The sequence below is a fragment of the Hipposideros armiger genome, unplaced genomic scaffold (assembly GCF_001890085.2).
Source record: "Hipposideros armiger isolate ML-2016 unplaced genomic scaffold, ASM189008v1 scaffold_3, whole genome shotgun sequence".
NCBI classification, from domain to species: domain Eukaryota; kingdom Metazoa; phylum Chordata; class Mammalia; order Chiroptera; family Hipposideridae; genus Hipposideros; species Hipposideros armiger.
The window spans coordinates 1174010-1187869 of NW_017731353.1; the positions used below are offsets into that span (position 1 = coordinate 1174010).

The 13860-nt window shown below is 54.0% G+C and overlaps 1 protein-coding gene across 6 annotated transcripts in view; it reads left to right on the forward strand.

Moving 5' to 3' along the window:
- MVB12B (multivesicular body subunit 12B) overlaps positions 1-13860 on the forward strand; it is a 192688-nt gene that overhangs the window by 170681 nt on the left and 8147 nt on the right. For 4 of the 6 annotated variants that reach the window (XM_019636394.1, XM_019636354.1, XM_019636345.1 and 1 more), the window contains exon 10: positions 4280-8229. The exons of 1 other annotated variant lie outside the window; for it this stretch is intronic. In XM_019636394.1, coding sequence (XP_019491939.1) covers positions 4280-4366 — 87 coding nt within the window. In that variant the 3' untranslated portion in view covers positions 4367-8229. Of the gene's footprint in view, positions 1-4279; positions 8230-13860 lie in introns of those variants that run through there. One more of the 6 variants, XM_019636374.1, reaches the window with a different exon arrangement.

Consider the following 13860-nt stretch of genomic DNA (forward strand, 5'->3'; position numbering starts at 1 on the left):
CTTCGAGGGGGGTGGTGGTGTACTCAGGCTGAGAGCCAGGAAAAGGCCGTGTGTGTTCTGTGACTTCTCCCTGCCTCCCTCGGCCTCAGGGTGGGAGAGAAACAGGGATTTAGCAGCTCACCCTTCAAGGCCCATCCATGGCCCCTTTCCTCAGTGACCCCGTCCCTACCACTGGCCACAAGGGCTGGCCTTACAACTCCCCACCAAGCCCTGGTCAGCCACTTGCTCGCCCAGGCTAGGAAATAACCCTGTTCCCCCTCCGTCTCCCACCCAGCCCGCCATCCAGAAAGCCACAGCTCCCTTTTCTGGGCCCACTTCTGCCGGCACCCAGGTCTGCAGAAGACCCGGGCCTCTCGCTGTGACCATCCGGGGGCTACTACCACCATCTCCGCTCATGGGTTCTCTGTACAGACCAGCCCCCAACAAATCAAGGAAGCCTGACTGCCCCGTGTGCTCCCCACAGCCCCCAGGAGCCTGGCCCAGAGCCCTGCAGAGCAGGGCACACAGCAAAGCTTCCAAAGGAGAACGGTCTGGGGCCTGGCCCTGGACTTGCTCCCTCTGTTGAGAGGTGCCTCACCTCTGCTGCCCCAGGCATGGCCTCAGAACAGCCAGAGTGAAGCCCCCTGGCCTCTGCACCCCAGCCCTTCACTCTCTGCTCACTCCCATCCACGTCTGCTCCCAGGTCCCATTGACTGGGCCACAGAACGAAACTGGTCCCCAGAGCAGCAGTAGCAATGTCCCCTGGCAGTTGGTTGAAAATTCAGAATCTTGAGCCCCATCCAGGACCTTCTGGGTCAGAATCTGCATTTTAACAGGACCCCCAGGGGCTCTATCAGCCTGCTGTTAACAGCTTCTTTGAGGCCTGCATCTCTTGCCCTAGGTTCCGTCCTCTCCCCGGCCTGGCCCCACACTCCTCTGTGGACATCGGCGGGCGCCTCTCTCTCTGGAACCTTCACCCACCCAGAGCTGCTCCTGCTGAGGTCCTGGGTCCTCCCTTGGCTCCCTGGCCCACTCACCCAAAGCGCCAGGCCCGACCTCTTGTCTTCTGACCTCATGTGCTTTTCTTGAAACATCTGCACATCTGTAACTCCAGCTACCCTGCCCTCCAAGTGCTTCCAATTTCTACCCCTTTATCCCTGGTTCCACATCTCCCCAGCCAAGTGGCTCCCCCTGTGTTCTCCTTGGGGATCACCCTCAGCCACTGGCAGAAATGCTCTCATGTTCTCTCCCCCAGCCTCCTCTCCCTCCTGTGTTGCCCATTTGGATTAATGGCCTGGACCCAGGGTGCCCTGCCCAGTGTGCCCACCCCTGACACTCGTGGGGCTCTCAGCCCAGGGTGGATGTGGTGGGTGCTGATGGAGCGAGTGAAGGAACACTTCCTGCTGTGATGCACCGGATCAGCCACCAGGTGGCGCTATTGTCCAGGACTTTGCCCAAAGCTGCCTTCGGAGTTGCACTGCTCTGCCAGCCTCCTGGGAGCTGGAGTCCCCAGGCCCTGGCCTGCGCCCTGGCCAGGAGAGAGCAGGAAAGTGAGCTGGCTGGGGGCAGCTTTAATTCTCCCAAGTAGCTATTAAATGAGCAGTGAGTACTTGCCTAGTCCTGGAGGAGGTGGGCCCTTAACCGGCTGGGCCTCATCCCACCCTCAGCAGGCCCTGGGAGTGGATTGTGACTGCTTTTTTTTTAATTGCGGTATAATTGACATACATTATATTAGTTTCAGGTATACAACATAATGATGCACTATTTGTGTAAATTACAAAATGATCACTCTAGTTAACATCCATCACCATCGTTACAGAATTTTTTTTCTTGTGATGAGAACTTTTAAGATTTAGCAACTTTCAAATACGTAATACAGTATTGTTGACTGCAGTCATTATGCTGATCATTACCTCCCCATGACTTGCTTGTTTTATACCTGGAAGTTTGTACCTTTCAACCTCCATCGCCAGTTCACCCACTCCTCAACCCTACCCACTACCTCTGGCGACCACCAATCTGTTCTCTGTATCTATGAACTTGGTTGGGTTTTTTGTGTCTTTTTGTTTTGTTAGATTTTATATCTAAGTGAGATCATATGGTATTTGTCTTTCTCCATCTGACTTATTTCACTCAGCACAATGCCCTCAAGGTCCATCTGTGTTGTCGCAAATGACAAGATTTCCTTCTTTCTATGGCTGAGTAATATTCCTCTGTGTATGTACACCACCTCGTCTTTATCCATTCATCATCCATAGACACGGGCTGTTTCCTTGTCTTTGCTGTTGTGAATAATTCCACAATGCACATAGGGTGCATTTATCTTTTCAAGTTCGTGTTTTTGTTTCCTTCAGATAATACCCAGAAGAGGAATTGCTAGGTCATAAGGTAGTTCTATTTTTAATTTTTAAGGACCCTCCATACTGTTTTGGCTGCACAAATTCACAATCCCATCAACAATGTATGCGAGTTCCCTTTTCTCCACATCCTCACCAACACTTATTTCTTGACGCGACCCCACTTTAGAGGTGAGTTCACTGAGGTTGAGAGGAGAAAAGACCTGCCTGAGGTCACCCTGCGATGTCAAGTCCTTCCCTCCCCACCCCTCTGGCGGCAGTTACTGTTTGTGGGGCCCACAGTCCTAGCATCAGCCTCACTGGGGCCTCGCGGCTCCAGTGGCTGCTTGAGGCTGCTCACCTCTGCTGGTCACACAGGGACGGCACCAGCCCCGGCCTCACCCCCGCACCCAACCCCAGCCCCGATCTGTGTCTGTCTGTCTCGGCTGAGCCATGTGGGACTGGCAGGCAAAGGAAGCTCAAGACACAGTTAAGCTCGAAACCCTGCCGTCCTCAGCTGTTCTGTCAGCCTGGCCCCGGAAGTGCCTCCTTGCTGCAGGCAGCCCACTTGGGGAGTGGGGTGCTGGGCAGGCCTTGCCAGCACACCGGGCAGGAGGAGGTGGGCAAGGGCACCTGGAGCCCACCTCGAGGGGGTGCCTGGTAGTTGCCCTCCTGCTGGAATGGTTCCACCATCTTCCTAACAGCCCACCCCCAGTGTTCCCTGGAGATGGCGACCAGGTGGCCGAGCGCAGCTAGGCAGCTCCACCTTGCAGTTTTATGTAGGGGAGCCCTTTTTATGAGACTTTTGCTACAAAGGTTTTAAATACTATTTTAAATGTTTGACAGCCACTGACCTAATAATCTAAGCTCCTCATCCGTAAAACCCATAGGACCTCCTGGCTGCTCTGGCATGGAGCTCCAGGCTGTTCCCCGCTTGACCTCTGGCCCCTGCCTCAGGTCTGCAGGCCCCTCTCCACCAGGCCTGCACACCTCACCTGCACCTCCCCTGTGCCCACTCCTCTGCCTGGCATGCCCTGCCCGACACATGGGTGTTGAGATCCCATCTGACCTTCAAGGTGAACTTCAGGTCCCCTGTCCCCACAACAGAGGTACTGCCCGTTCTCTGAATTTCCATCAGACTCAGAACCTACCTTGACTCTTTTTTCGTGACCAGGATCCGTTAGGGAAGCTCAGGTCTCAGGAGTGAGGGTTGGGCGGTGGCGCGGGGCAGGCCGCAGGCTGAGCTGAGCACAGGCGCACTCTGCTGAGCGCCACCCTGGTCAGGCCCGACGGCCTGTGGGGTGCTGTCCTCAAGGTGCCTCCAGGTCTCATCAGCTAGCCAGGCTGTTCACATGCCCTTCAGGGAGTGGTTCTGGGGACTCAGTGAGGAAAGCTAGGGCAGGGTGTGTCCCGTGTCACCCAGAGTGTCTGTCATCAAGTGCTCAAGAGGCACTTGAGTGGAGCGGCAAGTCACAGGGTGCCCTCAGCCTGGTGGCTGCAGCCAGCCTCTGGTCAGGTTTGGGGTGGAGTCCCAGATCTGTCCCTTACCAGTGTGCGACTCCTCTCACAGTAGGACGACAGGACCGTCTGCTGGGTCATGGGAGGCAGGAAGGGCGCTGGACACACAGCCGGGCATGCAGTCAGCTCCAGCATGTTTGCCACCGGCATCGTGGCTTTGGGCACCGCTGGGACTGAGGTCTCACCTTGCGGGAAGCAGGCCAGGGACTGTGAAAGGTACTAGTCGTCACAAACTAGCCAGCCACCTGCAGAGGCGTGTCTGCACACGCGCAGTCACCCAGCTCACACCTGCAGTCCGTGCGCACATACATACAGGAGCAGCCACGCCCACATGGGGTACCCAGTGAGGTGCCGTGAGGGCCTCTGTGTAGGCTCGGCCTGAGGCTGTGGGGCGGCCCTCCCTGCTGTCCCCATGCCCTGACTGTGCTTCTCTGTCCCGCCTGCAGTATGAGTACAGCTTTCGCACGGAGCAGAGCGCCGCTGCCAGGCTCCCGCCAAGCCCTACCCGGTGTCAGCAGATCTCCCAGTCCTGAGGACCCGGCCACCACCAGCGGGGAGAAGACGCATCATCCGCCCAGACTGCCGAGCACCCCAGCCGGGGGCTCCTCTGGGCGCTGAGCTCTTACTCCCTCAGTCATTGGCTTGCCTGACATGACACCCCATCTCCCTGGGGACGCTGTTCATAACCTCAACTAATCTGTGTGCTGTAGTGACCAGCGGCTCCTAACGTATCTGTGTGATGACCAGTCGTCCTATAAACAACCCTACCCACCACGGGAGTCACCGCTGAGGGCCCTAGACAATTGCTCAGGCCGCCCAGTGCTGCCACCGGCTCCCTTCACCGACTCTCGCCTGCCACTAAGCCATTGCTTTCTTCCTGGAAGACCTTGAGGGGGTAGTGACTTTGTACAGGACCCTCCAGGGCTCACTGATGGCCCCAGACCCAGGGCTGCCATGGAACAGTCCTCACGCCAGTGGCATCAAGTACCCCCAGCATTACACGGAGACCCTGAGGAGACACGGAAGAAGCCGGTGGCCGAGTGGACCCACGCCTGGTCCCCTGCCCCACTGTGGACAGCCCTTGCTTGGACTCATCACTTGATTCACACACTGGACGTCCTGAGGTCGGGGAGCAGCTGCCCCAGCCGCGGGCACAGAGCGGACTTGTCGTCTGGGCAGGAGGGCAGAGTGACTGGCGCTTGCTTGGATATGAGTTTTGCTGCCCAGGATGCTGTGTTCACCCACTTCCTCCCAAAGGGCTCATCTCTAACACCCACGTGCCAACAGCAGTGCCAACTGCCTCAGCCCAGTGCCCTGATCCGGTGACCACAGCAACGCCCTCCTAGGGCATCGGGTGAAGAGGCTCTGTGAGCCAGCGCCCAGTGCCAGAGGGACATGGACACGTGGTCACCAGCTCCACAGAGCCAGGCTGTGTCTTGATGGCCTCTGCTAAAAGGAACAGTTGTTTTGAATAGTCCATCTGACCCAGGTCACCAAACTGGGGCTAGCACTGACATTTCTGCCACAAATGGCCAGTGGACACAGCGCCGGCTGCCAAGTTCAACTCCACGCATGTTTGCCATGAGAACAGGGTTGCTGCCATCCCCTGAGGCTTGGGCCCTCGTCCCAGTGGCCTGCCTTGTCTGCCTGTTGGGGGTTGTCCTGATTCCACAGAATGTTGGTGTCCCATCCTGGGGGTCACCAGATGGTTGGAGTCTTGGATGGGAGGTTGGATGTGTGTCTGGAGGATGGCGTGTGGGTGGGCCGTGGGGAGCAGGGAGGTTCCCCCACCAGGAAGGCAGCACAGGAGAGCCACTGCCACAGCAAGGGACAGGCCCCTCCTCCCGCAGTTCCCAGGGTGGCACATGGTTAGCTGGGTGGCTGGGGTGCAAGAGGAACCAGCCAACACAGTTAGGAGGACGGCTGCTGGCTATTTGGGGCGGGGCAAAAAATACCTCATGACCTGCGTCAGCCCTGCCATCTCCAGACCCCTCAGCTCTGCCGCCTCCGTCACCCCTTGGTCTTCATTTTGATACCTCCTGATTTCTGTGCATTAGAGTAGTGGTCATCTTTCCCCACCTTCCCCGACACCTGAGGACGTCCCTGGTGAGACTCCCGTGCCTCCCATGCGGCAAGATGGCAGGAAAAGGCAGTTTGTGGAACCCGCAGGGCCAAGAGGCAGTGGTCCCTGTGCGGGATCGGTGATGAACCAGGAGGGAGCGGACTAACTGGCCTCAAATGTACCCACTGAAATAAGCTAGTTGTGTTTCTAGGGACTTGAGGAAGCCCCAGGGGCCCAGAGAACCTGTGTCTACTGCTGCTTTTTGGATGGGTGGGTGGCTGGTTCAAAACCAAGTGACCTGTGTGACTTGAAGCCCACCAGAGAGGGGTGACATCCAGCAGGCTTGGGGGTCAGAGCTCTGATGACTTCTGTCCATGTGGTTTGTGCACTTTGTCCTCGGACCTTTTTTCATACCCAGTTGTGAGATTATTTCTGACCGGTAACGCCCGGCAGCCCTTCTCCCTTGATGGACAGCCAGGCATCAGCAGGTCTGATGGGCCCTGGAAGGTCCAAATATGACGATCTGGGACCTTGTCAGGGAGCAAGAAGGAACAGCCCAGCAGGGAGAGTGATGGGCCCACAAGGGAGGGTGTCCATGGCTCCTCACTCACATCCCCGAGAGCCACCTGGAAGAGGGCAAAGCTGTGAGGACTCAGGCAAGCCGAGAGGTGTAACGTCGCCCGTGAACGTGGCAGTCAACGCCAGCTTAAGACGACCCAGCGGTGGCAGTGTTAAGTTGGCTGTGGTAGATTTTAGGCTGCTCCTGACACTCTGTGTCTTTGCCTTGGGAGAGGGGGCTGAGGGTGAGCTAGCGTGTGGGTGACAGTAGGCTAGAGGCGCGCGTGCACGTGTGTATGTAAGGGAACGCACCCTTTGCTTCTTTCTGGGGAGAACCCTCTGGCCAGTGGGGAGGGAGGGCTGGGTTTCCCTTGGAAATGTGAAGGGCAGCGGCTTTGCCCTCAGCCCCCCAGCTCCCCCCAGTGCAGCTGCTGTCCACCCCCCCCCCTTCGTCCCCCCAAAAGGACTAATCAGAGCACAGTGTCCTGCGGCCTCTTCTTTTCCCACTGAAAATTCAAAAGCCTTGGAAAGGGCACAGCGGTGATAAGGAGTTAAGTACCTTGCTCCAGGTTCACTTGCAAATTTATAGCAAGGCTTTTTTCCCCACCCCCGTCCAAGAACTAATATCAGCCGCGGCCCTTCTCCACTTGGAGAGATGAGAACCCCGGCAGCGAGAAGAAACAGCAGGCTAGGCCCCCAGCTGCTCTGCCTCCCGGCACGAGGGTCGCAGCCTGCCCGCCCGCCGTGCTGCGACGTCCTCACTGCTGTGTGGTGGGCGGGGAGAAGCCAGTGACGGTGGTGGGGGCCCAGCCTTTCCACCTGCCCCCGTGTCACGCGAGGGGAAAGGCAGCGAGGGGACAAGAAGGACTGACACATACTGAGCCCGTACTCCTTGTCAGGCACCAGGGCGGCACCTTAAGCACATGTTTCTCCTGTCACGCCCCCACTCGGAGAACACCCAGAAGGGGATGTCATTTGCTCCTTGTTACAGACAGAGAAGCCGAGACTTGTCCAAGGCACAAGGCTGGTAAGTGGCAGAGACAGGATTTGGACCTAAGTCCCATCTGGCCCCAGAGCCCATGGTGCCAGCCACCCGACATAAGCACACGCCTCACGATGACCTTATTTCCAGTCCAGCAATGGACACCACAGCCGCCACCAGCCTTGCTGGTGTCACCACACCACCGCGCCATCGGCCCTGAGCTTGGGGCCAGAGCCCGCCTGCCCGGCTCACTCTACCCAGCGAGGGCTCCCTGGGTCTGCTGGCTGCCCCATCCGTTGCCATTTGTGGGGAAGCCTGGCCTGCAGCTCCTCTGAGAACTAGGGAGCCTGAGGATGAGGGCAGAGAAGGGCCCTGACAAAGCAGCCTCGTGCCTGCAAGGTGCACAGAAGCTGAGCTCATCTGACTCAGCTCACTGTCTACTGTACCCGGGGGGCCTGGCGGAGGGGCCGGGCACGCGCACGCTCAGCCCCTCGGCCGCCCGGTGCCCTTGGGTGAGCCCAGCTTTCTTCACTTGTTCTGAACGCAGCCCTGTGGTGGCCACGGCTGTCACCACCAGGAGACAGGGCTTGCTTCTGTTCTGCCAGCAAAGGGTGCTTGAGCGGCCGTGCCGCCGCATGGGGCCTCGGGAGGGCCGTGTGCACCCGCACGGGAACAGCGCCCTCATGGCGTGTATTTATTTGAGGCGACTCTTGTACTTGGCAAAGGGAAGTTTCACTGTGTAATTGTCTGTCTTCTTAATATAATTTGTTAAATAAATGTTTGTTTTAACCTTCTCCTGGCTTGCTGCCGTTTCTGCAGCCACCCCAGATAGTACCCCTCAGGGCTGCCCCAGGCTCTGGCCTCCAGCTTCCTCTCCAGCTCATCCCAGACGCTGGCCAGGCCAGCCACGGGCTTGAGGAGCAGATAGCTGCCGCCCCGCTGACCTTTCAGCCTTCTAGCAAGAGCTGGTAGGCTGCTTTGCCCTGTTCAGGTGGCCTGGTTACAAGCCAGAACAATTCATGGGGGCTGAAGAAAGCCCTGCCCTTCTCCAGCACCAACCCTCAGGAATGCTCCTTGAAGACGAAAATCCCAGTTGCCCTAAAAGCATGTGAAACGCGTGCGTTTCAGCGGGTCACCAGCAGGAATGTAGGGGGCTCTTTCATCTGCGGCCTGCCCCCAAGCCGTGTCTGGGCAGGGTTCAGAGCGTCTGGCTGCCGGGTGGAAGACACGCAGCCCGTGGTTTCAGTCCTGCCCTGACTGCACCTGTTTGCAAGACACCACTCCAGACGCCGGGGACGGCGCTGCGGGGCCCCGGGACACACACCCGGCTCCTTGTGAGGACGCGTTCGTTCAGGTTTCACTATCAAAGCTTTCGCCTCCTTTATAAGTGACCTTTGCATTTTTGGGCTAGACATCACGGTCTGAGCTGTCACTGCCTCAAGCCCTGTTCATGCCAGACTTGGGCAAGAACGGGATGACCCTTAGCTCATCTCATTAGGACCACAAGGGTCCCCCAAAGAGTGTCAGTGCCTCTGGCCCAGGCCCCCACCTCTGGCATCTCTCAGGTCTTTTTCCCACAGCAGAAGGAGGGAAAAAAAAAAAAGAATTCCATGAGAAACATCCCCAAAACACTGAATATGGAGTCTGAGGAACTGGATTCAAATTCTGACTCGCCCACTTCCTGACCATGTGGCCTTAACTCATTAGCCAACACCTGTTCAAATGGTGACAGTGCCTCCCTCAGTGGTTTACCCCAGGAAAATGGACCGAGGACATTCACCGGGCGTTTAGCACAAGCAGAGCCCGAGTGACATGCGGGTCTTTGGGGCCCGGGCTCTGTGTTGCCATCCATACCATGTGCTGAGTCCCTCCCAATGCTGAGCCACCAAGCAAGTCAAGTGGTGGCGTTTCCATCCAGCACCCAGAGTCTGTTTGCAAGAGGCCTCAAGCACCACTCGGGAAGGCAGACAGATAGATGCCAGGGCCCAGGGGGAGGCACCTCACTCATGGGCCTTTGGGCAGCAGGAAACCGAAATACACACACAGCAGCCTAGGTCAAGGTGGGGTTAGTGGCTAGAACCGAGGACACTCAGAGCCCAAACAGGTCATAGCCAAGCCTCAAAGAGGCCAGAGCCAGGCCTATTTCTCTTCTATCTTGCCCACACTGCCTCGTCTGCCTCTGCCTGGGTGTCTGCTTGCTTTTCCTTCTCTCACACTCTGGCCCTCCTTTTCATGTGCTCTGCATACCGGGATATGTGGCACACAGCCACCCAAGTGTACACATCTCAGTTCAGAAGATCCAGAGGCAAGATTTCCAGGTCAGACTCTGATTGGCCGGCCTCGGTCAGGTGACCACTTCTGCCCTGGTAGCTCTGGCCCAGGTGGGAGGGGCAGTGTGTGATCACAGAGTACCTGGAGCAGGTCTAGGTTTAGACCCTCAAGAGGCATCTGCTACAGAGGGTGAGACTGTGGGCAAAGGGGTGGGAGACCTTCCCAGGAAGACAGAAAGGCACCCCACCAGCAGCTCTGTGATGTGAGAAGAGGATGGTGAGGTGGGTAATGCATCCTTCATCCGTCTGTCCATCCATTCAAGTCATGTTGTGTGAGCACCTTCCACATGCAGGCCTGGAGCTGGGCACTGGGGGTTCAGCAGTGACAACCCCACTGACATCCCTGTCCTCGTGGAGCTGTCCGTCTAGCCAGTCCCACTCCACTCCCACAAGCACACACACCAGTCTTGTCTCTCCTACTTCGCCCCCTGCTTCTGCCTGTTTTTTTCCAGACAAACTGGGTTATCCCTAAAACTCTGGGGCTCCCTGAACCCTTGCCTTTCTCTTCCCCTTCTGCAACCTCCCAGCAGCTGGAAGCAGCCTGTATCTTTAGCTCTGCCTAGCTTTGTCGCTGGCCAGGCTCCCCGAGCTCCAGCTGCATAGTTCCAGCAGCCACCCGGATGTCCCACCTTCACCTCAGTATATCCCAAGCTGAATGTCCCACCTTCCCCAAGCCCAAAACTGCTTCCCTTCTGACTTCTCCATCTCTGGATCAGCTCCACCATCTCCCCTCCCAGCGTCACCCACACCACCATCTGGAGCCATCTGTGATCACCCCATTGCCAGGAGGATAGTTTGCTCATCTACAATAAATTTGTTTTCAAACTCAGCCACTCTTTTCTCTTTTTGCTGTTCCTTTCATTTTTTAGTTCCGGCCCTCAACATTTTTTTACCTGGATTATATCATCAGCCCCTTAGCCAATCCCACTGCCTCCAATGTCTTCCCCTCTCATCCTTCTTCCACACAGCCAAGATCCATTTAACAAGGCTCCCCCACTTATACTGCTTTGCCCCTCACCCTAAGAATGAAGTCCCAGTCCTCAGGTTTCTGCACACAACCCTCCTATGTCTGACCCCCACCTCCCATCCCAGCCTCTCCTCCCATGAATCTCCCTGCACTCTGTGCTTCCTTGCCTTTGCATGACATTCCCTCTGCACAGAATGCTTTTCCCTCATTTTCTGCCTGGTAAACTCCTGTTCATCCATCAAGGGTCCATCCTGACCCTTGGTGGCAAAGGTAATGGTCCTTCCCTTCAAGCCACTCCATACCTTGCACATTTAGAGCCATTGCTCCACTGGTGGTACTGGAGTCATTTGCTCCTCTCATTAGATTATCTGCTCCTGGAGGGAGGGATATATGTCTCATTTATTATAACCTCCCTCCCCAGCCCCACATACACTCAATCTGAGCACCCAGCACCAACCTAGAAAAATAGCCAGCATGAGGGCCAGCCGAGTGGCTCAGTTGGTTAAGAGAGCGAGCTCTGAGCAACAGCACTGCTGGCTGGATTCCCACCTGGGCCAGTGACACTGCGCCCACCCTGAGCTGCCGCTGAGCTGCCAACAGGTGGCAGGGTGGCTCAGCTGATGAGAGCATGTGCTCCTAATAACAAGGTTGCCGGTTGGACTCCCCCATGGCATGGTGGGCTGCGCCCACCCACAAGTAAGACTGAACATGACACCTTGAATTGAGCTGCCCTGAGCTGCCATCAGGCAGCCGGATGGCAACTGGACTTGAAGCTGAGCTAGCTGTGCCCTCCAAAACTAAGATTGAAGGACAACAACTTGGCTGTTCCCCTCCCCCAATTCCCTAATAAAATCTTTTTTTTTTTTAAATAGCAAGCATGAGCAAATACTCAGTGAATTCTCTTAAGCAGGTGGGGAGACAAGTGGCCTGGACTCAATTGCTAAAAAGCCCAAGAAAAATGGGCCCCAGTGGCTCGTGCTGTGAAGCTTGTGACCACCCCAGGGACCGTGATGACCAGTGGCAGCCCTCCCTGAACAAGTTCTGATGCTTGCCCCAAAGAGACCAGGGTGAGAGCTGAGCCCTCATCCCACTTGTCTCTGAAGCCAAGGTGCCCAACACGATATACCATGTTTGTAAGTGGTTAGAATTAACACTGGAAAAATTCTTATTGTTAAAAAAGGTCATACCACCCAAAGCAATCTACAGACTCAGTGCAATCCCTATCAAAATTCCACTGGAATTTTTCACAGAAATAGAACAAACAATCCTAAAATTTGCATGGAACTACAAAAGGCCCCAAACAGCCAAAGCAATCTTGAGAAAGGAGAACAGAGCTGGAGGCATCATGCCCCCTGGTTTTAATCAAGTTATATTACAAAGCTACAGTCATCAGAACTACGTGCCAGTACGGTGTTAGCATAAAAACAGACACATGGGTCAATGGAACAGAATAGAGAGCCCAGAGATAAACCCGTGCAGATGTGATTAAATTAATGTACAACAAAGGGGCCAAGAACATACAATGGACTAAAGACAGCCTCTTCAATAAATGGTGTTGGGAAAACTGGACAGCCACATGCAAAAGAATGAAACTGGACCACCTCCTTACACCATATACAAAAATGCACTCAAAATGGGTGGAGACTTAAATGTAAGATCTGAAACCGTAAAACTCCTAGAAGAAAGCATATGCGGTAAGCACCTTGACACTGGTCTTGGCAGTGAGTTTTTGGATCTGACTCCAAAAGCAAAAATAAACAAGTGGGACAACATCAAACAAAAAACTTCTGCACAGCAAAGGAAATCATCAACAAAATGAAAAGGCAATCTACTAAATAGGAGAAAATATTTGCAACTCATGTGTCTGATAAGGGGTTACTATCCAAACTATATAAAGAACTCATACAACTCAATAGCACACACACAAAAAAAAATCCAATTTAAAATTGGGCAGAGGATCTGAATAGACATTTTTCCAAAGGAGACATACAGATGACCAAAGGCCACAGGAAAAGATGCTCAACATCACTAATCATCAGGGTCATGCAAATCAAAACCACCATGAGATATCGCATCACACCTTGTTAGAATGGCTATCATCAAAAAGACAAGGAATAAATGTTGGTGAGGATGTGGAAAAAGGGGACCCTCGTGCACTGTTGGTGGGAGTGTAAACTGGTGCAGCCACTATAGAAAACAGTAAAGACGTTCCTCAAAAAATTAATTATAGAACTACCTTATGACCCAGAAATTTCACTTCTGGGTATTTATCCAAAGAAAACAGAACACTGACTCGAAAAGATATATGCACCCCCTTGTTCACTGTAGCATTCTTTTCTCTTTTTTGGCATACATGGAGCTATTATTATGATTTCTATGATTAATACCATATAATTATATGTGCATAGAAAATGTCAGGGAATTCCATAGACACTGTATTCCTGGGATTGGAATAAGAAGACAAGAAATGAGGGATTTATACTTTTTTTACTTCACACTATGCTCTTTATTTGTAAGAAATAAATAAAATCTGAAAAACTATGCTGCCAGACACATCATAATTTGTTTTCTATGATGTAAACAGTATAATTCAAGCTCTAAGTGTGTGGACTTCAACTCCAAAATATAAAAAGTGTGAGCTTTGATTTTGACCTCTACGAATTAGGTTATTGTGATCAATATCAAGCTCCCCAAACCTTAACTTTCTGATGTGTAAAATGGGCACAAACGCACCTGTCTCACAGGATTAAGTGCTATTATATTGGGTTTTCGGAAAAGTCATGACATATTTTCTCTATGTTTTTCAAAGGTCATTTATTTATATAAAGAACAAAGATCAATCAATGATATATTGCCCGTTTTGTTTGATAATCTTTTGCCATCTTTCAGTGAACTTCATAATTCCTTATTCATAGAAGGACCTGTCTTTATTTGCGAAAAACTGAACAAGGTGCTGATTTACAGCCTCATCTGAACTGAACGTTATACCACGCAAGGAGTTTTGAAGACAGCGAAACCAATGGAAGTCTGACAGCGCAAGGTCAGGCGAGTATGGTGGGTGTGGCAACACATCCCATCCAAGCTCCAATAATTTTTGACGGGTGATCAAACTTGTGTGTGGTCTCGCA